Source organism: Aplidium turbinatum, chromosome 3 (genome assembly GCF_918807975.1).
Source record: "Aplidium turbinatum chromosome 3, kaAplTurb1.1, whole genome shotgun sequence".
Taxonomy (NCBI): domain Eukaryota; kingdom Metazoa; phylum Chordata; class Ascidiacea; order Aplousobranchia; family Polyclinidae; genus Aplidium; species Aplidium turbinatum.
This window is the reverse complement of record NC_137474.1, coordinates 2,196,448-2,224,157: the sequence shown is the minus strand read 5'-3', so window position 1 is coordinate 2,224,157 and position 27,710 is coordinate 2,196,448. Positions and strand designations below refer to the sequence as shown.

The 27,710-nt window shown below is 37.0% G+C and overlaps 2 protein-coding genes across 2 annotated transcripts in view; one reads left to right on the top strand and one right to left on the bottom strand.

Annotated features, from left to right (window-relative positions):
- The window catches only part of LOC145767587 (uncharacterized), a 170,096-nt gene extending 149,360 nt beyond the window's left edge, over positions 1-20,736 (top strand). Inside the window, exon 4 of the transcript XR_014288814.1 lies at positions 20,681-20,736. The gene's annotated coding sequence lies outside the window, so the exon portion shown is untranslated. The remainder of the gene's footprint in view (positions 1-20,680) is intronic.
- On the bottom strand, positions 1,253-26,203 carry LOC145767586 (uncharacterized). The gene is made up of 10 exons (XM_082579440.1): positions 26,037-26,203; positions 21,801-21,930; positions 20,985-21,102; positions 19,838-20,009; positions 17,983-18,235; positions 11,408-11,509; positions 10,840-11,037; positions 8,574-8,830; positions 4,986-5,204; positions 1,253-4,124 (listed from the first exon to the last, which is right to left on the bottom strand). Exons 1-10 carry the CDS (start codon positions 26,131-26,133, stop codon positions 4,096-4,098), a joined length of 1,575 nt encoding a protein of 524 aa, XP_082435566.1. The 5' UTR covers positions 26,134-26,203; the 3' UTR covers positions 1,253-4,095.
- Positions 26,204-27,710: the final 1,507 nt, after the last annotated feature.

The window sequence follows — 27,710 nt, the reverse complement described above, 5'->3', positions numbered from 1 at the left end:
TGTTTTAATACTAAAAACAGCTAAATGGTGCAAAAGATCACTTTTCTAAAAAAATATTCAGTGTAGCAACAGAAGACATGGGTTTTATCATCCAAAAACTTATCATTCAAACACCTCTTCAGTAATGTTCTAAAATTTACAAGGTTTTACTATTTTTTCTCATTGGTATGCTCAGTGGCGTAGCCAAGGGGTGGGTTGGGGGTTACAATCCCCCCCTTTGGCACGCGTGGGACGTCACGGTATTGAGAATGATGCTTTCAGTCTCTTTGTCTCTAAAACAAATTTTTTATTTTAAACGAAATTGCAGAAGAGCGAGTTTTGCCAATACCAAACATTTAAATATCTCAGCCAGGAATTAGCAACAAGAAAACATAGAGAAAACAAGAAATCATAGCTTTATTACCGAAAAATGCCCAAAAAGACATGATCTTATCCTTTTGCTATGCCATTGGACAGCACCATTTTACAGGAATATTTATACCCACATTTTTGTTGAAAATGCTCTCAGAATGCACCAAATTCAAAGTAATTTTTCAAAATTTTCTGGGGGAGACCCCCAGATCCCCCGCCACTGGGTGTCGCTACGCCCGCCGGCCGTCAAAACCCAACCTTTTAAAATTCCTGGCTACGCCACTGGGTATGCTGGTATATCGTATATGGTAGCTGGACCCTTTTTACGTCTCTTACGCATCAACGACTAAAAAAAATTAATTTCATGTGTACCACAAATAGGCGAGGTATCACTTTTTCATTGTTCGTTGCTGATGATTATTTCAATCATGATCATACTTGTCACCTCCAGCACCTCAAAAGCAATATCTGGAGTCCAAATCGCATGAAAATCTTTCCGCTGGTCTGCGTAGTAATCAAGTGTAGCAATGTGTATTATTCATTGCATATGATGTCGGCTGCATGGCCGAGTGGTGAGAGCCCTGGAACGGCAATCGAAAGGGCGCCGGTTTGACACCGCTCAAAAGCATGCGGCTGTGTCTTTAGCAAGACACTTAAAGGCAAACCTGAAGGTGGACACAAAGATTGGCTTCCTTGCTTTCCCGTCCACTTAATCTAAATCTTCAACCACGGGTGTAAGTCTGGATACGACAACAACCATAATTATGCAGGGTCGTTATCTCTTGGGGCTGTACTCTACAACACAGACAGCTTCAGTCTAGTGGTGTAGAAGTACAGCAAATTAGACTTAGCACAAGACTTTCAATATTTTACAAGTATTTCAGCATGACAAGACACTCGATAAGAAGTGCAGTATGTTTTATTTTCTGACTAAATAAAGCAAAACAAGTAAAAAACAAATGGGGAAACACTAGTTGAAGTAAAGCTCCAACAAATCAGTTTCACTCGAAGTTTATTATTTGAAACAAAAATAAACGAAAATTGAACGACAAGTGATAATTCTTAAGTTTCCATTCACACAACTAGGAAGTTTACAAATGACGTCACAAAATTCAATCCTCGGATATAGTGTTGGACAGAGTTGCAAGTCAAGCCTCGACATTCAAGGCGGGTTCCGGGTTTACTTTGAAGAACAATCGGCCTAATTTGAGTCTGGGTTGTGTAAATCTTTACTCTGTCTGCTTTGCTTAATTAAATAAATTCAGTCAAACATTAAACTTTTAGGTTATTTTGCTCTTTAAAAGTACGGTACTTTAAGAGTTGGTGGAGATTTAGGGTCGCATTTTTGGGTTTGGGTCAAAAATAAAAACTCCACTTGCAACTCTGCTCTCAACTTGACGCTACAGTTCAACTTTTAAATGTTTAAACGGTTAAAATTGACGAGCCAGCCACAATTGAAGCACAAGTGACAAAATAGTAAAGTAGATAAGTTTATCCTCTTGGCGACAAAAACGACAAAACACCTTGATTAGAAGAATCATAGCAAAAAACGTTAGAAGTTCTTGTTTGGTATTAGCCAAAAGCATCAAGAAGCGAAAATAAAGTCATCCAAATAGCAATGGTAGATAAGAGATTTTAAAACATCATGTATTTCATGCAAACATAAAAGGACAAAAATAATCAATTATTTCTCAAACTTTTAGGCTATAAGGTTGCATTTGTCAAATCACAAAGTTAATTTGCCCCTGTTAGGTTGGATTTTAATTTCGAAAATTTAAGTTTCAATGGTTTTAAACTACTTTCAAGTAATTCTCAACTACTTTTTTCACAAGATTTTTAAACATTTGAATTGAATCGCATGACATTCATAACAGAACACTGATTCCATCAAAATAACTTGAAACATTCGCAGACACAATATTTTTTTGGAAAGCCTTGCACGTTGTTACCGGCACAATGGACAAGTCAAAAACATCCCTGAAAACGGCACAAATCTTAATATAACAGAACCAAACACACAGAAAAAAGCTTCATTGTTTAGCAAACGCTTTGAAAAAAATATTTTCATCTTCAGTGATAAATTTTGATTTTGACTGAGTTTTAATGAAACTTAAGCACTAAAGATGAAAGCAAATGATTTTCGACGTGTTTGCTACGTCATAAGTTGAATGTTTGGCCTTATAGGTTTCATTAAGATTAAGAGCACAAATCATTTGAAGAAAATGCACGAAACAAACGAACTGGTTGCGATTAAAACCAAGGCTGTGGAATCGGAGAGATTTTGACGTGTCCGGGGTCGGAATCGGCTAGTTATATGCCGAGGAGTTGGTCGTATATTTTTTGTCCCACTCCACAGCCTTGCTAAACACGCGAAATCACATGACGTCACAATGTTACATTTTTAGCCATTAATTGTTTACTTAATAACTTGAGTCCAAAACTTTGAAGTACATGACGTCACCAATTACATTATTTGATGCAAAATAAATGTACTTGGGGTCCTCGCGCTACTTGCTGATGAACTGTGACGTCACAATACGTCATCCAGATGTGGTGCATTGTTGGAAGATTTTAAAAAAATCAAAGATGTGTATGAAACAATCTGAAAAAGATAGCAACAATGCAAAGATAATGAAAAAACAACAAGTCTTCAAGAAAGGGTTGATCCAAAGAAACATATTTTGACTAACATTGTCTAACCGCAAGATGTCGCAGCGTGATAGCTCGACGTTACGACACAGACATAACTGACTTTATTTTTGGTGGATAGCGCAATTGTGAATCCCCCTCCCAATCACATCTTGCGGTTTTTCACTGTTGTCATAATAAGTTTCGAGATCGGTCACGCTCGACCTGTTTCACTAAGATATCGTCTGGTGGAAAATTTGTATTCACAACTCTTTTAGCCTAAGTAGATATTAAATATTACAACTGTAATTCCTGAAGAGATTCTGAAAAACATGCAAAAGCAACAACAGCCTGTTTTGCAGATTAAATTAGTTATGATATTTAATATCTCTTCAGAAATTACTGATTTATTGCTTTTGCATGTTTTTCAGAACTTTTCTGATGATCCGTATAGGTGAAACAGGCTGTTAAGGATTCAGATTACATTCATGTACTCAAGGAAGACCAGCCACAAAATCACTGTCCAGCATATACTTTGATGTTGTGCATCATTTAAAAGCGTGAGCATCACTTGTTCACCAGGACAAAGCAGAGAATAAAAACATCTGAAGATGCGGTACGTAAAATACTTAACAATTTCATAATATATGCAAGAAAATCGAAAAAATGAAAAAGAACTTCGCAGTCATGCAGACATTTAAATCACATAATCTAAAATGAACAGTTTGAATTACTATTTGTCACCACATGGCGCTATGGAGCAAGTAAGCAAATTAGTCTGACAAGCGGATATGGCAGATACGCAATATGCTCTTTCATTGTCGTAATGCAATCAAAAAATTGCATTTAATTACATTTCAATTGCTTTCTCTGAGAAGACCATTGCCTTCATCAAAAAATCAAACAACTTCTCCATATTGAAAGCTCTGTGCATGGTTGAATCAAGTTTAAAATCAAATAAAACTCAAGATATAATATCTTTGACTTTCTCTTTCCTTCTGGTAACCATGGAAATGACCTTTAAACTTTGTGATTTAAATTGAATGCATTTCTATGATTGGTGGAATTGTAAATGGCAGCAACAAGTCGTTTCGGGGTGCAGAACATTTTTACGCTTCAGTGTATCACAACTGTTGATTGGACAGCTGAAAAAACACGTCATAAGACATCATTGATCGTCATTATTCATGACGTAACAACCAAATTAGGATGTTCACTGCAACATGACGTAATTACGTAAAAATGATTGCTGTAACAAATTGTAAATCAGTAAAAGAATTACTAAAATTTAAATCAGAAAAAGTTTGATTCTATTAATCAGAGCATTGGAAAACGCGAGTTGGTAAAATTAGAGTCACTGTTTACATCAATCAGTTTCCATAAAAAAGTTGAAAGCTTCGCTTAACAATTCGCTTAAAATTACGACATATGCAACATCAACGTAAAATAGATGTATTGATTATTAAGAAAAAGTACAAACAATTCAAAGAATCTCTAAAAAATTACGAAACCGAGAAAAGAAAATGTGAGTTTAAAAACCTCTTTAATTTCAGCTTCATACAGTAAGTTTGCAGCACATTAGGATAGGTTCAGCTAATTTTAATATAATTTCATACAAAAGAAAGAAAATTACTAAAAAAATAAGTAATGGTCTCATTATGATTTTCCAAATGATTGCTCGGTCGGTTGATTGCTTGACTTTGTGCACGAAGAAGCCTCAAGTTCAAGCGACGCTGGTTCGGCTTTAGGGGTGTGCGCTGGAGCAACGCATTTTAAGGACTGCTCTCCATTCAGCGGCATATAGTGGATAAATATTTCACAGACAACAACATTTCGAAGCTTCACTCTGTCGATCTCGGTCACCGAACTTGTGTCAGTGGTTTAAAGCCTCTACAAGCATGCGGAACTACCAGGAGTCCCCTATGAGAGTTTTGTCAGTCCGAGGAGACATATTCAAACAAAACCAAACAACTTCGTATTTAAAGAACTCAGCTAGTAACGCTTACGTTGTTCACAGAATCGGCCTTTGAAGGGACCACGGCATACGCACACCCCCTTTTTACACCGGCCTCCGTTTTGGCAATTAATTTTGGAGCATCTTTTCCCGCGGTTACCTCCCCGGGCCACACAAACTCCTCTGAATTTTCGGAATCCTTTGCTGCACTTGCAGACGCCACGTTTTGTGCAGTGACTATTCAGCCCGCAAGATGGCGTACAAGTCTTTCCTGCAAAATAATAAACATCGATAATTTTCCTAAAGCTGTCAGCATAAGGTCAATAAAAAATGATTTCATTAACTTGATTCAACGTCTGTAAACGTTGAATTAATGTAAAAAAGACAAATTTAGCTGGCTGGATCACTGCAACAACCACTAATGCGCATGCAATATTGAGTTGTTTGCTTAGACGAGTAGTGACGTCATCTTCTCGTTCAGATCCTATGGAAATCAGCAGCTGTGACGTGGTAAGGCATTCATGACGTACATATCAAGCACACATTTAAAAATCAATCTTTTTGTCAATTTCAATGTTTGCCGACATTGAATTAATGCGAAACTGACGAAGTTTTCTAGCTGCCTTTGCCTGGTTGGTGGTGGAACAGACGCGAAAATTGACTTTCTCACACGCCAATTCACTTAATATGAGTCTTAGCTATCTGAAACATAAGCTAAGATACAAATAAAAACTAGTTTGTTTCTCCAATGCAATTCTTTTTACGTTTATATAACTATCAGAAACTTACAACAATGACTGAAATGAACAAGACACAGTAATTACAATAAAGAAAAGTGACTAAAAACTCATCATTTTACCAAAATCATAAGAAAAAGATGAAAAGTTGAATGACAAGTTGTGTTCTTGCACAGGTGAGAACAAGAAGAAGCTGGTTCGAATCCTTACTTGGATACTTTCTCGCAAAACTTAAGATTTGGTGTAGATAACTAATACAACTAATGTACGACGACGACACTTGTTGACAACCAATGTTTTTCACAAAAAAAATGCCAAAGGGAAATGCTACAGACCGATGCAACGCGACAAACAATTTACGAATTTCATTGTTTACCAAACCAGCAGCGGAAAAATCGAGTTTTCTTTGTTTAAATGAGTGATATCATAATAATGGTTGGTACCTATATGAGCAGACATCAGGTTGAGACAAACATTTTTATGTCTATGAAATATATTAATCTACGGCTTGTTATAACTTGCATGTTTGCAATTCATAATTCAAAAATTAACTTGGTCAACTTACAGTCCTCCTTAGGTTAGTTAGGTCAAACAGAAACTTCTTTTTTGCTTATCATTGCACATGACTAGGGAACTGTGTCCCGAAAGCGAGTGCAAACCACCACTACCACAGCGAACCCGCAGTATCAGGCTAAAACAGGTCGTTTGCATTTGCATTGTTAAGTGAAGTTCTTGTTTGAACGCCGTGTTTTTGCTTGGGCGTCAACAAAGGCCGTGGGAATTTTGACAATCACGCATGAAAAATCCAATGGAATTTGGACCTAAAAACACAACCTTATCAAAACGCACTTGGTAGTGCTTTCTAGCAACTACAACAACTTTACATTCCTGTTTAGTAACGTTAGATTAACACTATTTTACATCACAAATCGATTGTATTTGATAGTAGTCCCTGCTAGCGTGCTCACTTGGCTGTGAGAAACTTAATTGTTCCTCCCATAATATAAAATTTTGAAAACATTGTTGTATTTTTGATGATTTGCTGCAAACTCAGCTGATTTCGTAAACGGATTTTGCTAATGCAAAAAGTCCCAGAAAGCTATAAGCACATTCTTGACGCATTTTAAAACAAAATTTCGATCTGTTAACAAAATGGTGTATCAGTTTCTGCATAGTTTGGTTTCGTTTTGGTTGGCTCAGAAGATAATGACGCCATACGGTTCTTAGGAATTAAAGACCTGGTCTATAGACAATCGACATTCTGCAGAACACCACATATATGGCCTGCATCTGAATTTGCATAATCATCATCTTAACATGTGGATAATCTGCTGAGTCACAATATTGAAATTCAGTTTAGTTCAAACAACTGCGTTTGACCAAACAAAAAAGCAAGCACTGTTGACTGGTATTTGATCCAAACTACAGTTTAGCACTTGTACCCCTTTGGCAATGGAACAAAAATTGTATGACCAAACAACGAACACACAAACACAAGTGTTGACGAAAGTTTCCAGCACAGCAAAATCCGTCACTTTTACATTGATTCAACGTCTGCAGACGTTGAATCAATGTAAAAATAACGGGGGTTGCTGCGCTGGCTGTACCTCCATGTTGTGGTCCTGCATGAACCAACTTGGGAAACAAATAAAAAAATAAAAGTTTCGCTCTTAGCAGAATGGTCGTTACTTACTTTATAATGTAGATACTAACGACCTGTTTTAGCCTGATGCTGCGAGTTCGCTGTGGTAGTAGATAAACTAACCACAACTGTCACTATTAAGACCAATAATGCAAAGCAAATAAGCAGAAGAGAAATATCATTCAGTTTGTTGTGGTGATGTTATTGCCAAGATGACACCGTTGATGAGGTAACAAACTTTGCTTGTTTTTTGTTGTTTTGACGTCTGATATCACTGCAGCAATGTAACGCAAAACTTTGTTGGATGACCGTGAAAAATATTTATTGATTACGTTACAAAAGCGTCATTTTATCGCGACGTGCCATCAACCGAGTGCAAATACAACAAGCAACGTTTAATGTGACGTCACATGAATATTAAACAATAACCAAAGTAATTAGAGCATCTTAGCCAGACAGTAGAATAATAGCGGCAAGCTGTTTGTCGTATCCAGGCTTACAGCAACTGGATGAAGATTAGATGAAGTGACGGAAAAACAAAGATGTCAATCGCTGTCCGCCTTCAGGCTCGTCTTTTAGTGTCTTGTCAACGACAATGTCGGCTGCATAGCTGAGTGGCGAGACCTCTGGTTACGTTCGAAAGGACGATGGTTCGACACCGCTCATAAGCATCCGGCTGTGTCTTTGACACTTAGGACATGCCTAAAGGTGAAGATTGGCTTCCTGTCTATTTAATCAAATCGTCAACCACCGGGTGTAAACCTAGATACGACAAAAACACAACTGCGTTCTATTGAGCGGTGTCGAACCGTTACCCTTTCGAGTGTTGTGTCAGGGCTCTCATCATTCGTCCATGCCGCCGCAAAAGCCGGTGACAAATACGAAACATGCCAATAGAAAAGCTAATATCAGTCCAGTATTTAAAAACCTTTTGAAGCGGTTTTAAAGTGTTGAATCAATAACTGGTTAAAATGAAACTGTGGTTCAAGCACAGATGACTCAATAGTGCAAGAAGCATAAGATCTGGTTGCGCAAAGTCACAATAGTGTTTGTTGATACAACAATGCTGCTTGTTTTGTTAGAAGTAGAAAGAAATGCAAAAAGTTGTTAAAGGGCATTGAGGATAACATCGCCAGCAGGCCCATCATGGGGTGATAAAAAATATATATCCTCAGCACCCGAAGGCTCAAAGATGAGTGAAGAGAAACATTACATAAGATGTAAGCACTGTGAGGTAACAATCCGTTGTTGGGAGACTTACGTTTTCTGCCGCGTTTGGGTCCGCGTTTCCTCTTCCTTTTATTCTTGCAGCAGAGAACTCCGGTGGTGATGCCTTTCTTGTAGTTGCATGAATTCCTTGATGGGTTTACCACCACATCAAACTCATTATTGGTCGCATTCTTACTGCCCCAAACATCGACCCTTCCAGTATTGAGGCAAGAAGAACCATCCTTCTCTTGAAACCCGCAACCCGCGCCGATTCCTGACATGCTGTTGCCCTTGTGCTTGTGGGAGCATCTGAACAGGTCACAGAGTTTAGATGAACTTTCAGTTTGCAATAATTTCAAGAGTTGTTAATATTATTTTGTTGCTGTGCTTGGTTACATCAATCAGTTTTTTTTTTCTTTTTGTTGGAATAAAGCTTTTGAAACTTGAAATATTGAGTGGCGTCTGAAAGAAACGCAGCCATAAAAACTATACAAGTCTACTTGATATCGACATCTAGACCTAGGTCACTAATATGTCCCAGGAGTGGTAGTGAGAAAAGACCGACCCTCATTCTGGCAAGGAAAAGAAGGTTTGTAATTTGAACAAGCGGTTCGCTCTAGTTGTAACTTCCTGCTGAAAAATAATAAACTTCCATCTCTTTTGCGATACAAAGTCAAAAAATAAAAATTTGGCTTCATGTTTAATTTAAACAAAGAGAGGAGAGAGAATGCGGCTCTGCCCCTTTCTGACAAAAAGAAGTAGCTTAACCCACATTTTAGCGAAAATGAAATATGGAAAAAAAATTCTGACAAAACAAGCTTACAAATGAAGCCTCTCTTTCAGCAAAGTTTGTTCTTTCAGTGTAATGCTTAAATTGTAAGTAAAGGTGTGTCCCACACTTTATCCAAGCATCGGGGGATGAGAAGATAAGGTTCTCATTGTACTAACCTATAATCGAGTAAAAATAAAACGCGTTTTATCAATTTTCTCAGAACAGTGTTTTGGTGGTTGCTTCTTTTTATGCGAAAGGGGCGTAGTTGGTGCTTGGCAAATACCATTCTTGCTGCATGTTCATTTTGTCGAACACATTTATGATCTATTTTACCTGGTATGGAAAGTCTTTATATAGAATTTTTACTGCCACATCTAAAATTTTTGTGGCATAAGTTGTTATGTGTGGCGCTACTGCAGCAAGGTCTTTGCGATGTTTCGACATAAATAGGCATAACTTTAACGTATCTTAAACTTTCAAAGTCGATAAGTTCTCTACAAGCTTTACAGTTAGCTTTCAGAAAATTTAATCTTTGGACTTTGCTTGGTCGTTAAGGATAATTTTTGTGCAAACAGAAAAATGTTATTTGAAATTTCTCAGAAGCCTAAAATGTTAAGTTCGATGAATGAAAGCTGACTCCAGTTTTCAGTGGACTTAGTAGTCGGGTCTGCTACTATTCGGTGAGTCCGATTCGGTGAGTCCGATTCGGTGAGTCCGATTCGGTGAGTCTGATTCGGTGAGTTCCTAACCTCTAACCCCTAACCCTAACCCCTAACCCTAAAACGGCAATGATAATTAGGCTATGGTACCCGATAATTTTTAAAAAAATGGAAAAATCCCCCGTTAAGGGATCGGACTCACCGAATCAGACTCACCGAATCAGACTCACCGAATCAGACTCACCGAATCGGACTCACCGAATCGGACTCACCAAATCGGACTCACCTAATCGGACTCACCGAATTGGACTCACCGAATTGGACTCACCGAATCGGACTCACCGAATTGGACACCGAATCGGACTCACCGAATCAGACTCACCGAATCAGACTCACCGAATCGGACTCACCGAATCGGACTCACCGAATCGGACTCACCGATTCGGACTCACCGGATCAGACTCACCGAATCAGACTCACCGAATCAGACTCACCGAATCGGACTCACCGAATCGGACTCACCAAATCAGACTCACCAAATCAGACTCACCGAATCGGACTCACCGAAACGGGCCATTCCGTTAGTAGTCACAGGTTCAAATCTCGGTCGAATCATTTCAAAATATCTGTTACTTCTATTTATGTTTAACAGTTGTGGATTGTGCAAACATGAAAACGTCCAACTAAATTATTCCAACTGCTCTTGGAGGTTCTCGATTGTGCTTCTGAAGGCAGTAGCGACAAGATAATAAAAAAATGACAGCACCCACGGCCACCTGGAGATGTATATCTCTACGTAGCCACGCATCACTGTTGCTTAAATTCTATCGAATGTTTCACACGTGAATTAAAAAAACATTAAACATTTCACAGCTTTCAAAACTCACTTTGTGCAAGGGAAATGGTCCGATGTCGCCGCATTGTACGCGAAGCACCCTCTTAATGACGTGGCTTCCGTCCAAGACAAACTGTTTAATACACTGCGGTCACTCAGCCCACAAACTCGCCAGCCTTTAGCACAGAGCCTCTTGCCAGAGCGACCGATGCTCCCCTTCCAATTTCCGCCGCAAGCCGCGATGGATCCCCTGACACATATTAGAAATCTCCATTATGTCGCCTGTACGGATTATGACCTTTTTCCACCATACAGTAGATACGTTCATTGCTGATTCAATCACACACATTACCAGCAAATATGTCTTAGTTGGACTGATAAAAAGAGTTTTGCAGTCTCATTTATCTTTCATTTAACAATAAGACTGTGATACTGTGTGATCAAACGATCTATACGTGAATTTTGATTTAGATTTTTTCGTTTTCATCCAGTAGCTATCTATCTAGGCTTCATTAGATTGTTGTCCTGATTTTTACGTCAAATAATTAATTATTATGACGTCAAAATCAACTGAAAGTGACATTTATTGTTTGGCGTTGAGCATTCTCCTTGCAACTCACCCGAGCAAAAGCTTCTGGTGTTTGGCTTTCCGGCATGCCACCAACCCTGCAGTGGATTTGTATGTAGTCACCTCTGAACTGTATGAGATGGCAAATCCATTGCTGAAAAAGGTAAATGTGACTTTTTAGTGATGTTCGATGAAAATTCATTTGCTTTTTGCCATCAAGCTTTTTCTTGTACTGCTATTAATTGCAATCAAACTAAAAGATTAGAGGCACTACAATTAGGGACATAACATTAAAGACAAGGAAATTCTCCCACATCGCAAAGTAAAACATTGGCTCCCGTTTAGTACATTTTGCAGGCATTTATATCAGAGCTGTGGCAGTGTGGCTGTTGGGCCTGGTCTTGTTCAGCTGTGTTTGTTCTCAAGTAACAAGCTCAGTTTTTGTTTTTTTACATCAAAGACTAAAGCATTGTGTTTTAGAAAATTAAACATTTTTTCGTAAATCAGATTCTTTGTGACCATATCCGAGCATTCAAAGGTTCCCAAAAACTTTTGTGACCGAATGTTTAGACAGTGTAGTGTATGTAAATTTATCTCAAAACAAATTTTTGAAAGATTGACTCAAATCTGATATCGACAAATTTTATTTTGCAACGTAGAGTAAATGTAAAATTAATGACAAATAATAATTGCATGGGTTCAGACAGCAAAGTAAACATTTTATTACACCAACTGCGTAACTATGTATGATAAGAAAGATGCATGTAAATTGTAGACCTGTTATTTAGGGCGCTAATCAACAAAGAGGTGGTGAGAATAACAAGATATACAAATTACGTCTCAAAAGTTGCTTTTGGTGATAACATCGGCTCTTAAAATAAATTTGCCTTTTTGAAAGTTCTTTGAATAATTATGTAAAGCAATGGTGTTACATGAAATATGTGCCAGGGGGCAAACACAGTTAAAATGGGCCACAAATTTAATAATGATTCGTGTTTTTGAGGAAAAACAGAAGAAAAAAAAGAAGCAGTTTTATATTCATCTGTTCGGGTTATCCTAGCTAGAGACTGTTTTAAAGTTGCATAGAGAAGTTAGCAGATTAATTTCTTTGTGAGCATTACCAAGCTCACAAGTTCCATACAACCGGAATCAAAATTTCCAACAACTTTTTCGAAGTGTTTGACCAAATGTACTGTCGTCTCACAAAACTTCGCAGCAAATCACATTGATTCTCTTATCGTTTCGCCCATAAACAAAATAGACAACGTGTAAAATGCAATTTTCTTGAAAAAATTAAGGAAATACAGTAAAATCACTTCACTATTTTTAATTTGTTTTATTGCTTTTTTTGCGAGTTGGTCACGAATCAATTGATGATTTTGTGATTGCATAACTACTTTTTTCACTCTCTCAAATTGCAGATGCATCACTTGTTTACTGAGCTTTCAGCTAGCACACATCATCAAAGTTTAAATGGCCTACTATTGGACGATTAATGAAAAACGATCTTTGGACAACATGCGTGGGTGGATTTGATAGGGAAACTATAATGTGGATTTTATGGAAAGAAACTATTTTCACTTTGGGCCTCTTTAAAAATTCGTATTTTAGTAAAATTAAGTAACTTTTATCAAAAACATGTTCAATGAGATTTGCCCCACGGTTTAGTTCAGTTGTTTTTATTTCTGACGACCACAGCAAAAGCAACACATGTCAACATAGCAAAGGTCTACCTCAGAAGGTAGAAGCGACAAGCGGTTAAGTTGAGCTTGTGTGTCTAGTATCTAAATAAATTTTCATAGTCTAGTCACTCTAGTGGAAATGAAACGATGCAAAAATAACATTTGTACACAAATGGTAAGCCTACAAAAAATTTTTGCGCAAAATTTTTTTTTATAATTTTATAAAATTATTTATAACATTATTCGGTAGCAAAAATAATAACATTTGCTAGCTGGAACTACATCTGGTGGCAAAGATTAATGTGGTCTTTCTTTTCATAATGCGGTACTTTAATCCTTTCCCTCGGTAATGTGGTCTTTTCCTTTGAACTGGACTGACCCAACATTTAAGCTCAAAGAGAAATATCAACATTTTCAAAGCCAACCCACTTTGGGAAAACGGAAATTGCTAATCGATCTGCGAATAGTGTCTTTGAAAAATGTCATCTATCATGTTTGTGCATCCATTGTTTGTAGAACCTGGTGAACAATCTCGATTAGTTCTATTGTTGATATGTTGTTTATATTATGCATTGTTGATTTGGGAGCGATGTCATATCCTAACGAAATATTTGATCATAACAATTCGGTTTGAAAAGTCTTGCAGTACACAATCGAGAAAATTTAATGTTTTTCTGTAAGTTTTTATTAACACTTGCTTTTCGAAACGAAAACTAGTTATTTTCTGCAAGAAGTGCAATCTCATACAAAACACTTTGTTTTTCCAGGTGACACCATAGTCTGTCGACTCATCATTCTTAGTAAACAAACGGCAGACATGGTTCCTCTTTGACATAGGCATTGTCTCTTTTCGGTGGGTTATACAATTATTTACATATTTATAGCAAGTTCCTTTTCCAATAGCAACCAAAACTAATTTCATCGTTAGCAATAAGGCTTTTATTTTTTTGGAATCTACGTTTCTAGGCTAATCTTAGTAATCTAAACTTAGTACCCAGAAAATAAGTAGTTTTTTATCACATTTGTCATTTTCTGCAGACGACCCGAGTTCCATTACGAGGTTTCACGAAGCGAGATTTGCTAAATCAACATCGATCGAAATTAAATTTTGGATTGTCCTTTAAAAAAAGGTGATTTTCTTGAACAATAGATAACTATGAACTATTTGTCTTTAGATTTACTAAGCGAATCAAATACAACCTACTTCTGTAGCGTCATAATTGCAGACTGCAGTTCGAGCGGCGATAACCGTGAGTTATCAATGTATGGAGAGTCAAAATAACTGAAAGAGTACGTTTGCAGTTGTGTGTTGGTGTTGTTAACTTGTTGTTGATGTTGAGTGTTGCAATTTTCACTTGTATATCTACTGAAAAGATCTTGAGTATCAACATTATCAAGCTTTAATCCTTAACCTACAGTAAATTATGTTACAAAATGTTGTCCGGTAAGTATAAAACTTCTGATGTTGAGTGTTGTAACTTCACTGTGTGTAAGAAAACTATGCCAAAGAATATGTTTACAAGACAGACAACTGTTTAATCACAACGACCAATCGGACAATTCTACCAACCTCCACCAACCAGACAATTTAACCATCCACCACCAATCAGATCATTTAACCACGACCACCAAACAGCCAATTCAACTACCGTACCACCATCAATTGGAAATCAAACAGAATATGCCAATAAGACACCAAAATTTACACAAACTGTGATGAATTTTGAAAAATATGTTTCAAAAAGTCGCTATTTGAACAAAAGCTTAAGTTTCCACTGGCAGCCTGGAATATTATGATCGTATCAGAAATTCCTGAACAGCTACTGCACAATTTAAATATGGACAACTGCTTTTATTACCAATCTCAACGTTAAAAGTCGTTATTTGAATGCAGATTGCTTAGTTTCATTTATGCAATCACGGTGGTGCAAATCCACTTTAAAATGTAACCCTAACGGAAAGAGCCTCTTGATAAACGATGAATACAATAAATCAAAAGAAACATGAGAAACGCCAAATCCTGCCAAAAATTCAAAACACTTGAACTTCACTTGTCAGGGCCTGTAGGGATGGTTGGGCACGATACTAAAAAAATATTCGGACCCCTCAGAAAAAAAAAACTGACAACTTGAAACAGTGTGCCTTTAGGAAGAGGAACATTCACACAAAACTGGTGCTCTCCCAAACAAAATAGTAAACAATCTTTTTGTTCCTCACTACTGCGATATTATTGTTTTGCAAAAAAATCGAGTATGGATATATTTGACTAAGCCGTTCGTATCACTTTGGGAATTTTGTAACGTCAGGATGTACGTCAGGAAAAGTAGTAGAAACGTCAGGAAAAGTAAGTAAAAGTAAGTAATCTTCAATAATAGTTTCTGCATCTAATGAAACACATCCTCACCAACTGTCCCCTCGAGCAATCGCTAAAAATCCATACGGAACAAATCTGTTCAAAAAGTATTTATACGGAAAAAATCCTGACTGAACAATATCCGTAGGGAAAATATCTCTAATGGAAAATATCCCCTCTCTCGTAAAATAAGGATATTCTCCAGTCAAGATACGTTCCTTATAGATACTTTACGTATAGATTTTTACATTCGCACCCCCGGCACTTCCTGTGACGAGAAAGACAAAGAAATGTTGATAAAAGCATAATTGATAAATTTAGCGTTGTTGATGAAGAAACTTTATCAACAACGCTCTTATTTGACTTCGACACTGACGAGGTAAGTTATGAATGAACCAAGCCCCTAGAATAAGCTTCACCACCCCTGCCAGTCAGAAAATCAGTTCTTTTCTGCATCGATTCAACGTCCACGGTTAAAGCACAAAGACAATAATGAGATGTTTGTTCTCGAACGCTGTTGAACTTTCAAGATTTCAATGGACATGGGAAACCTTCTACAACCCAAATTTGATTGGTCAATGAGCAAACACCCGACTATCTCGACCAACCAAGGTAAAGAAAACCTGGGGTTACTCTTGGTCAAATTGAACTTCTCAAAACACAAACTTGCGTTGCTGCGGATCATTGCACGTGTGATGTCACAAAGACTAATGTAAACAAACTTTTGCAAAAAATTAGCAAACAAACCAGGGTTGCCAGATTGGCCTTTTTACGGCCAAATGTCAGAAGAGAGAGAGAGAGAATCAGAAATTTGGCCTTTTTGAAAAGTGTTTGGCTGGACAATTTTTGTTTGGCCGCTTGGCCTTTTTTTGGCCTTTTTTAGTTTCCCGATTGGCATTTGTTTGGCCTTTTTTTCTTTTGGTTTTCATAGTTCTTTTGGTTATCCCTAGGAACAGTGAAAAGTTTTGGTGTAGCGTTTTACATCATGCCCATTTCAAAGACCTTGCTAGCTATGCTTTAACATGTCTCTGCATCCCTGTCAGTAATGCAGTAGTAGAGAGGATTTTTTTATTACTTACTGCATTGAAAATAAACACGAAACAAAATGCAGACTGAGCTTTTGGAAACGATTTTGCGAATACAAACGGACAGGCTGATGAATGGAAAATGTTGCACAAACTTTGATGGCAGTGCCATAATGATAAGGCGTTTCACATCTGATATTGTTTATGGTGAAACTAGCAGTAACGAAATGGCAGAGGCGCTAGCTTTCCTATAATAAGGAGTGTTCATTGTGGAAAGATGTTGGACATAAATGCAATTGATTTCTTTGATTTTGCAGTGTTGGGTGTTTAATGTAGCCTACAAGTAATTATATTGGGTATAAATATTGTATATATATACTATTTCATATTGCATTAAGTGATATGCCAATATTAACTCCTTCTCACTAGTCACCTAGGTCTCACTCAGGCGCGAATCTAAGAGTTTTTTTCGGGGGGGGCCAGAAAATTTGAAAATCAACTAAAAAGAAAGAAAAGGCTAAACAGATATGAACAATGATGCTACGACATATACGATATGCTATAAAATAGACATTAAAAGAACCATTTTCATCAATTGTGATGCCGAGAGACTAATATCAGCTGTTTAGAAGCTTATCAAACCATTTGATGCGGAAACATACAATTTCTACCATTTTTTACAAAATTTCGGGGGGGGCCCGGGCCCCCTGGGCCCCCCCATAAATCCGCGCCTGGTCTCACTGGTGGACGTTAATGACTTTTTAGTCTACAGGATGACGCTTAGCCTGATGTTGTATGCATATTTCAGTTGTATTGTAATTGTTTCCATACCTATCTGTTTGTATTTTATGGATTGCATTTTTTCAGGAATTTTACTAAGCGATTCTTCTTTAACAGATAACATGTAGAACAATAGAAACTGGGTAAATATTATCTAATTTGTTGTTGAAAGTAAGTGCAAAAACACCACTGATTTCAACAAAGAGAACAAAACCTCAGGTTTGGCCTTTTTTTCTATAATTTGGCTTTTTTTGGGGATGCATTTGGCCTTTTTTGTTTTATCAATCTGGCAACCCTGAAACAAACTTCACAAAGACTAATGTAGGCTATAACAAACTCAAGTACTCAACAGCCACGGGCTTCTTAATAGTAATCCATGCAACAACCGATTGTAGCAATTCTTGTTGACAATCTGCTGCTGAGAGACATGAACAAGCAGTTACTATGAACAAGCTTTGTTGCAAAACAATCTCCTTTGGCGGTAAATAATAATGCCGCCCTCCTTGAAATGTTCCAATGTTGGCTTGATATGATGATGTTATTCAGACGTGACTTAACAAAAGGAGAGCGTTCTTTCTTTGAACTATGTACAAAGAACAAACTACTAACTATTGCCATACAAAAAGTGCTCAATGCTAAGGAAAAAAAAAGCCTCCCCGTATTTTATATATTGTGCCCCTGATGATCGTTGTATTTAATGTAATTAAGCGCTTTAATTGCAACTACTGCATTTCATCTCTGGAATAAATATATACAATTGTAGGCCTACACCACGTTACCAGCTCACCTGTTTTCAGCCCGGCATAGGTACAACCCGTCATATCGCGCTGCCGATTGTGAGATCACTAATGTGGACACGACTTCGTTATCTTTGGTCGTGACGACATCAACAAGACCTTCCATGGCAACGGGATAACCGTTCTTGTACCAGATTATGCGAGGAGCGGGATCACCGGTAGCCTTGCAAGTAAGGACGACCTTCTCTCCAACTTCCACTCGGGAAGAAGAGATAGGAGATTCTTGAACTGTTGGAGAGCTGCCTAAATAGACAATATAAACATAAAAATACTGTTACTTTTGGTAGAGCTTTTACGCTTATAAGTATTATCAGGCTCTATGTGTGCCGTTGCATTAAAGTGCTGATAAGAAGCAACCGCAAATCCAAAACATTCGAATCACCAAATAATAAACAGGCTGCTAAGGTTTTCAGAAGAGCAGCAACTGTATTGACTTTTCAATAATTTTTTTTTTTTTTACGCTGCACTGCTGTATTCAAAGTTACGTAGTTATGCGTTGGTCGTAAGCTTTTTGAAAGACAGGCAGTGTCATTGTAGATGTAGGAAGGAGTGTCCACAGAAGTGTCACATTCTCACTGAGTAATTCTCACTGAGTAAAATCAATTGAAGTAATCAAGAATTAAAGTTGTGTTAAAAAAAATACAGCACTACTACGGTATTTCAATAATATTTTTGTGTTTTCAGTTAATTTTATTTTTGTGACAGCAAATTAGCGGTTAGTTATCAACGCATGATATGATAATACGATTAGATTGACATCTTGCATGGCTTAGCAAGCAATAATGCGCGGAGTGGCAACTAAAATGGCTACATGTTATTTCTATGAATTACACTACAAACGAGTTTTTTTAAAAAGCTTTTAGACCTTTGAGTACAGTATTTCCAAAAAAATACGTTTGTGCTAATAAAAACGCTTACAGAAGCTCAGGGACAATTAAAACTATTATGTTTTTCTGCTATCAACAACACGATGGCTTTTAATAAGACGTTTTCCATTACTTTTTCTCAGAGCCGAGTGCTATCAAGCATTTACGACAGAGCTATGTGATGCGGCTAGTGCGCGACATACTATACACAGCGTCCTAGAATATCATCAAAAAAACAGGCCACGATCGGAGTCCGAGGTCCACAGCCAAAAACATGATTTTGTGGTTTTAAACATCAGTCGGGACAAAGTTCAAATTTAACTTGCGGGTTTTTTTTTATCTGATTTCATATCATGTGGTTTTGCCACAAGGAGAAATCCGCAAGCGCTTATCATCGCGATATTTTAGTAATTTAGCAACAATTTTTTAGTTTTTTTTTGGTGAAGTGATAAAATATTTATTGGAATCACATGTATAGTATAATTGTATAGTATCACACCAGCACCAGTATAATTGAATACGTGAATTCAAAAAGGGCCCAGATAAATTTTTTTCGAAGTTTACGTTTTATACTTTTCCGATTCCTTTCGATGTCTTCTAAATGTTAACTTGAAAAAAGAACCAATTTTTCCAAATCTAATCATAAACAGTTCTCCTCTCAATATTTCCATTGACTTTAGAAAACGCCCAACTCTAGCAGTTGGGCTTCAACTTTTTGATAGTTTTTTCACAAAATCTTTAGCGTGTTATATTTTCAGGCATAAGATTTCTTACCGGTACATTTAAGCATATAATCATTATCGACATTCCATCACAAAAGTAACTGCCCAAAATAATTAAAAAGCCGTTATCTCAAAAACACCTTTGTAAGAATTGGGCCCTTCTTGACTTCACGCATTCAATTGAAAAAAACAATAATTGTATCACGGAACAAGCTATTACATCACAAATATCTTGTTCTCAAACTAGTCTATAATACCTATTTTCTTATTCCGACAGCAGACAACTCCAGTCATCCACGGTCGGTATACGCAAGCCGGGTGCCCATGGGCTTCAGAACAGCACGAAGAATCGATTCGGCCCTCTCCAATGCAAGAAGGGTTTTTCTCATTTACAATAGGACAATCTGCCCCTACTCCGGCCATCTCATCCTAAAAAAATAAAGAAAGAAGCAACTGTAATCGCGCGATTGTAGATTACGGTTGTTTGGAATGATTTATTGTATTTCGTTAAATAAAAACGAGACTTTTTTCCGAGAAACTAATAAGAGGGAAAATAAAATAACTTTGAGTCTCTGACAATAAAAATATTGAACCATATTTCGAATATCTCTGTTCTACCGTAGACCAGTACGTAAATTTCAAACCTTCAGTCATGTAATTTTTGAACCTTCACTGTTTTCAAAAAGAGGTCTTTTGCACAATCGGAAAACTTCACTCTGCCAATCTCGATAACCGGCCCTGCGTCAAGAGCCTCTACAAGTATGCGAAACTACCAGGAATAACCTATCAAGGCTTTGTCAGTCCGAGGATAAAGATTCAAAACCAAAACCAAACAAGTTACCTGGCGAGTTATTTTGTCAAGTCACAAAAAGGTGAGTGGGTTTTGAAAACATTTAAAGGACTTTATTGCACACATTTTAACCCCTAACATCGCTGCTATTTTTGTTGTAAATGTCAACAAAGAAAGGTTGCCAGTTTTTATCTTTAGCCGTTTCTAGGCTGGTTGCATGATTTCAATGGAAATACTAAAAGTAAGTCAACCCTTTCTATCATGGCTGCTTAAAAGCGAATGATCAAGAAAATGAAATATCTTCTGACAGGTGTCAAACCCACAACAATGCTTGATATGAACGACTCGGTTACATGTCTTGTAATACAAAGGAATTTATTTTCACACGAGTCAGTTGAAAATTCTTTTGCATGAAAAGCAAATGATTATCTGCACAGTAATGGCGCCAACATGATATGTTGTTATACGAGCAAGAACTGACTGACAAAAGACGTTGAAGTGATTTAAAAAGGTCCACTTGCTAGCGAGGTGTGGTCGTTCAACACAAAGAAGAATGCTGTGTTTGAGCATTTTCTTCTAAAAAAAATTTCCGCCAACTAGCCAAAGACACTCACCGCGTTGCTGTTGCATTCCTGGCACAACCCGTTGTTCTGCGCGGCGTTTATTGCGTAACAACCATCGACATGACTGGCTTGGTAGAATGAGATTGCTGTCAGCAATTCCGTGTCATTCCTGAAATAATTGTTTCAAGTCAATTTCTTGAAGTTACTTTAACATAAAATAAACATTATCAAAAGTCACTAAAACGTTGGTAAATATACTCAAAATTTGTTTAAAAGCAATTGAGTAAGAAAAGTTTCTCTGATATTTTTTATCCATACTTCAATGTTGATCATTCAAAACTTCTATTTCTAACTCTGCAGTTGCAATCTGATAACCTTAAGACTCCCTATTGACACCATCTGCTCAATATTTTAATTTTTTCTCAGTCTCAAACATGACGTCGAATGTGATCATGTCCATCCCAAAACTCTCCATGATCTTTCTATTAAATTTATAACTTTCAGGCACTCAAAACCGCCCCGTTAGCTCAGTGGTTACTCGCCCGCCTCAAGATCACGCGGCGCAAGTTCGACTCTCGGGGTGTGCACTTAGGGCAAAGCATGTTAAGAACTGCTCTCCATTCAGCGGCATTTAATGGATGTAACAATTCCCGGCAACAAGACTTCAACAATCGAAAAACTTCACTCTGCCAATCTCGGTAACCGACTTTGCTCTACAAGTATGCGAAACTACCAGGAATAACTTATCAAGGTTTTGTCAGTCCGAGGATAGAGATTCAAAACCAACCAAATAAAAGGAGGTAAGAAAGGTTAGTTCTTTTACAGTTTTAACTCCTTCCCTCCTCCCCCCAATGAGGCAATACATACCAAGCACAAACGTGCCACCCGCCACTGCACAGATTTGCTTCTTTGACATGACCGCTCCATGATCCCTTACATGCCGACATGTCCTTGTGACGTAACAATCCATGCTTACGCCCATTGGTGCAGCCAAAATCTGCATGAAGTAATATTACACCTGAATTTTACTCTTCAAAATCTCAAAAAAAGATGTTAACAAATGGTGGTGATTCCCGAATGTAAAGTGTATTTTTACGATTATTCGACGTTGAATCTATGCAAAATTTTCTTATATCCTGTATAGTTAACAAAGACAAATAAAAACTAACATCAGTAACTATATGATGTCACAAAGGCCTATGGTGCCACAAAGGTCTTCCAAGAGTCTTGTCTTTTTAACACTGAAACAGGCAAGCGAGGCTTTCCTCATTGGTCAGGCAACAAACAAACAATACTTTGTCTTGATGACTAAATGATGTCTTGATGGCTAAATCAAATATTGATGGCTAGTATGGAGGCTACACCGGTATGGTTAGCGAAACACAATGCTCACTGTTCTATAGTGAGTAGTCAGGTAGTGCCGACGCCAGAAAGATTGCTCCTTCTCAACGAAACAATAGTTTATTTATCCAAAAAGGCTTAAGAGTGACATAAAATGATGACATATACAGTTTTCAAGTTTTGTTATGATGGGGAGACAACGAAACGACCATACGGTCTACTAGTCAGTTGCCACCCTCCTAAACAAAATCAATCTCGAATCAAAATAGTTGGAATGCTTGGTCAGTTTGAGTAAAAAAAATACAGTGTCCAAAATACATGAACTAAAATCACAAAATTATGTTAGCTAAACTTATGTAAACCAACGTTATTTTTATGATCAGTGCTGAGAATGATATGATATGAACGCTCTGAGGATGCGCATTGTCATGGTGCGTGAAACGTCAGTAAAGCAATAAACCATCTTGTTTGTTGTTAATTTTACTTTCAATTTCATCAGATGAACATTGCAACTAGTGCTACAAACGATAATTGTCCTGATGAACACCCAAACTTTTCAGTATTTAGTTCAATCATCTTTTTCGTTACCATTCCCAGAAGTGACATCATTGATGGAGAACTGGAATTGGTAAAATCTACTAAATTTGTCCTCAAAGCCAAGCCTGTTTTATCATAGCGGGTGACTAAAGGCTCTTTATGGTATTTGTTGCAAGTAAGTCAACGTTGCTTTACGTTGCTGAAACAAAACTGAACCAAGTTTGGTAATCTGTTCAAAAGTTGGACTTTGGACCTCGCTGTGCTGAGTTGCGTGTCAGCCAGTGTGACGTCAGAATTAAATAGCGCTTACAATGAAGTTGAAGTGAACGATTTCATGGAATTGTTGCTACGATTGTAAACCTAGCTTTTAAATCTGTAAGTTCATAGATGAAAAAATGAGAGATGTTTAGCGATCAAATCATTAACAAGTGAACGTAAAAAGAAAATGTCAAAGATACCCAGCAACTATTTTGCCTCACATTTCGTTTTGAACAGCAAATACACTACAGTACACATTTAAAATAAAAATGCTCTACTGAGAGAAGAAAATGTAAGTTTTGTCACAAGTTGGTGGTACTGAATGAAGCATGATAAATCCAAAGTCATTTAAGGTTGTTTAATTCAATTTCAAACGGGCAAAAGCAAAGGTCGATTGAAAAGAGAAAATTACTTTATCTGATAACCACAAACTATGTGTTTGGTAACTTTAACGTAATCAAACGTCTATACAACTTATAGTCACGCCAACGCATGTGCGGAAGCATTATAGAGCGATTATACCTATTTCGCCTGCAAAAAATTCACCAGTCCGACAAGTCCAAAGTCCACAACGTGATGAAGTAATGTTAAAACAACGAAAAATCCTTCAGTCGTTGGCTTATATTCTAAGCTTTATAACAACATATTCTTAGCGGTTCTTGCTAAATTTATCCCAAAAACTAATCTTAAAATCTATAGACAAAGTTAGTTTTAACGTGTAGACATAACGACCAATGAGAAAAGCTTTTTTTGTTTGGACTATCTGTTTCATGTTTGTGTGTCCAAAATTACTTCTGCAAATTTACATTTCAAAACAGTCAGTAAGAGAATAGCAATTAAATCTGTTTAGAGGTTTCAAAGGTATGAATAAATGGAACTGTATTTAAATAAATTATCAGTACAGTAAGAACACATAACGCCTTGAAAAAAATTATTTCACTTTTTAAAAAATACAAGAATTTAACCTCTGGTTTAACCCGGTGGTCACGCTTGATTGATTCAGCACCACTTGGTTGAACTGAAGTAGGCGAGATACTGAATCTACAGCTAGAATCAAAAATGGCTTTTGAAGAAATCAAAGATATTTTAATTTTGTTGGTAACCGTGTTCAAACTACGGACTTCACTTGTTTTAGACAATTTCCAGAGCACATGGCTTATAACGACATAAACTAGGCAACATACAAACACGCAAAAAGTCAAATGAAAGAACTGAACTTAATCTACATTAAATTAAGCTTCATGTGTTAATGTTAAACCTACAACAAAGTAAACCGTCTAGTAAAGCTCAATAAAACAACTACAAAGTTAGAAGTGATTGAAACTATTGAAAGAGATTTTCGATTTTCATAACAAAAGACTTTTTGTAACGATTAGTCAATTGCTGGTATCCATAGCTCAAAAAATCATGTTTGCTCTTCTTCATTCAGTTTTTCTTAACTTGATCGGGCTGGGCAAATATTTATTTACTTTCTTTGCAGAACCCTACTTTGGATCGAAGTTCAAACACAACACGGAAAGACAACTCCAATCATAAAAGAGCGTCATTCTTGCGTCCCATTACATTAAATTAGCATAAAGATATGAGTTTGATAACATAAGCAAAATGCTTATCAACTTGATCTGTCTACTATCAAGCATCGATGTGCTGGTTAGAGGTAGATTGGTTCGATAAAGTTGCTGCATTCATAAGCAAATATTCGGCGATAAGGCTAACCTAATTTACTCAACAGACCATGGACAAGATCGTATCTAACATTGTTCTATACCAGTGACAAAGCTAGAAAGAAAATTTTGGGGGGCAAAAGAAAATGCTGGGGGTGCAGACGTCATCCAACATGAATTAAAATAGTTTTAAAACATTTTAATAGTAATTTTGGGTGCAAGATAAAGTTTTTGGATTTCCAAAACTGCCTCCCGTAAATACCCCCCCCCCCTGTTCTGAAAGCAAATGTTTTTTGCCAGTGAATGACTGAAAAACAAGTAACTTGTTTGACGTCTGTGTCAAATGGAAGATTTTGTCCAGAAAAAGATACATGAAAATCGATATATCGATAAACTAAACGGCCTTTTGTGATCAGCCGTCAATTTTTTACACGACAGAAACGGTAGTGCATTGAATTCGCTTCTCAGAGTAATATAATTCACAACCAGAATTGTTAATTAGACATCTAATCGATGTAAGATAATGGTTCATCGATGGCAGCTCAACACTCTACAAGTGCAAGACATCTTACGGATTTTACTTTTTCAAACTCATTTACGACATGACGTCATTGACACTTAATTTATCTTTCCGGTTTGTCCACGAAAGAACACAACCGGCCACGTTTTTAAAGATGTCAGTACGACCGGACCTGGAACCAAACCGAAAACTACTGGACTAGAGCTGAAAGCACAGACCATTTGGCTACTGAGACGGTTTTCGATTTAAATCAACATATTCTTTCTCACAGTGGCAAGAGAGGCAATTGTAGGGAAAGGGACACACTAGTTTTTCTTCAGCCAAAACTTATTGTTTTTTACGTTGATCTAACGTTTGCAAGCATGACCTTTAGGGTTAAAGGCCATGCTGGCAAATTAATCCAAAGTAAAAAAGAAAATAATATTAAAAACAATTGAGTTGCAGTTCAACGATCTATGACAGCAAAGTCATAATTCAAGTCCGCAGAATGGGATTGGATTTTGGAGTCTTGTGAATTTGAAGCTTTCTACTACGTCACAGCATAGGACCAAAAAAAAAACGAGTCTCATACTTTGGCCGCCCAAAATTTCTAAGGCCAGATTTTTGTTGAATATTTTATTGATTGTATCCAGGCTTACTTTCGATGGTTGAAGATTTAAATTATTTCATTTTCTTTAAGAAATAAAAATTTTGGAAACATACGCGATGGCGCTACTCACAAGATTTGCAACAACAACACTGCTTTTTTCATTTGTGACGCATAATCCAAAAGTAGAAGCTCACCTGTAGGAACACGCAGACTCGTCATCCCATCTGCAGGCGCATGGATGGAAGCTAGGACGAATGCAAATACCAAAACCAACATGACGTTTGACACCATTCTGCTTGCATGGAAGTTGCAAAGAGTTTAATCAACGGTAGAAAAGTTACAAGTATTAGATTTAGTTTCAGTCAACTTTGATCAGCTGTAGAAAGAAATTGTTAAAATAAATTCTCCAAATATCGTCTAAAATGAATAACATCCATAATATGGCCCGTGCTTGGTAACTTCAAATTTTACAAAGAGCTTAACAATTATGGCTTTCTATTCTGACGTTTAATGCAATCTCTGATGACATTCGATGATTACTATCGTTCCAATCATCATCTGCCTTATTGTAATTCGTCGTTACGCATTGTCTATCACTTTTGATGCTAGTATAGCGATTGTTTGTTGCACTATATGCTGAAGACTGCCTGAAATAAAATAGATTGGGGGTCTAATGGCTTGCAAACTTTCTATCAAGAAGTATAGATAAAGGCTGCTTCTTAGGTTACGGCGTCTCATAACCTACGATGCCCCTAGATTATTTAAAAATCGACAATGACCTTCTAACGAGGTCAATTTTTTAAACACAAACGTAAAGTTAAGATACTTGGCTGTCATACAGGAAAACTTGCGGCTACAACTTTTCTAAGATGCGATTGATCGTTATAACTGAGACTAACGCTTTATTCTGCTTCACAATGGCACTCTTTGTTGTTAACTATTTGTTTGAACTGCAATGCCTTAGGTGAAGGCGACGCCAGAATCAAAATAATTTTCATCTTAACCAAAAACATACCTGCATTGCGCTCAATAATAATAATAATTTTCTTCAAAATTGCCAGCTTTTTTGAACCCCCAAAATGAATCAACTGCCAGATTCTCTTGCTCTTTATGGACAAAACTTCGTTGTACGTCCCCCTTCAAAGTCAAGTCTCTCTCAACAGAGCTCCACTATAGAAGCGTCGGCTACTGTGTCACGCGCATCAGTGAATCAGAGCAGAGCGTGCTGCTTCTGTTCAGCGTCGCCAACGATAAACAATGCCACTGCTGCCTTTTTCTACTGAAATTTTGTTTTTGTGCACTTGCTCCCCACATAACAAATCAACCATTTTTATATTGATTCAACGTCTGCATACCTTGAATCAATGTAAAAAACGGTTGATTTGTTATCTGGATTGTCTGCACAGATAGCAATTCTTTTTATATAGATTTCATGTCTGTAGGTGTTGAATCAACGCAAATGGAACACGTTTGCCAGCTGAGATACAACTTTGTCTTTGAGGATGAGTTCCAGGTCAAATGGGTTTTCAGACAAAACATTTTGAACCATGGTTGCAAAATTATTTTCGTGTTTTGACTAAAAATGTCTTCGTCTAGCTTCGTTTAAAAATAAGTGTATTTTAAAACGATTTTTATCATGTAAAAAACTGTCTTTTTTAAAACAAAATTTGTTTAGCTTAGATAAGTCTTTTTCAAATAGTTATAGTATCCAATTATACAATGAGAAATAAATACAATAAATCATGAATCAATTAAAGTTTTTAAAAAGTCATAACTGCAGCAAAAATATCAGAAAGATGGCGGATGTAACCCGACAGCAATTCCAAACTGTAGACAAGTTATTCCCTGCCGTAGTTGCCACAATTCAA

Coding starts and splice junctions, on each gene's coding strand:
- LOC145767586 (XM_082579440.1), bottom strand. CDS start 26,133: ATGGTGTCAAACGTCATGTTGGTTTTGGTATTTGCATTCGTCCTAGCT. Junction 11,510..17,982: donor CTATGCCGGGCTGAAAACAG/GTGAGCTGGTAA, acceptor TACCTTTTTCAG/CAATGGATTTGCCATCTCAT. Junction 8,831..10,839: donor GACCATTTCCCTTGCACAAA/GTGAGTTTTGAA, acceptor TGACCTGTTCAG/ATGCTCCCACAAGCACAAGG.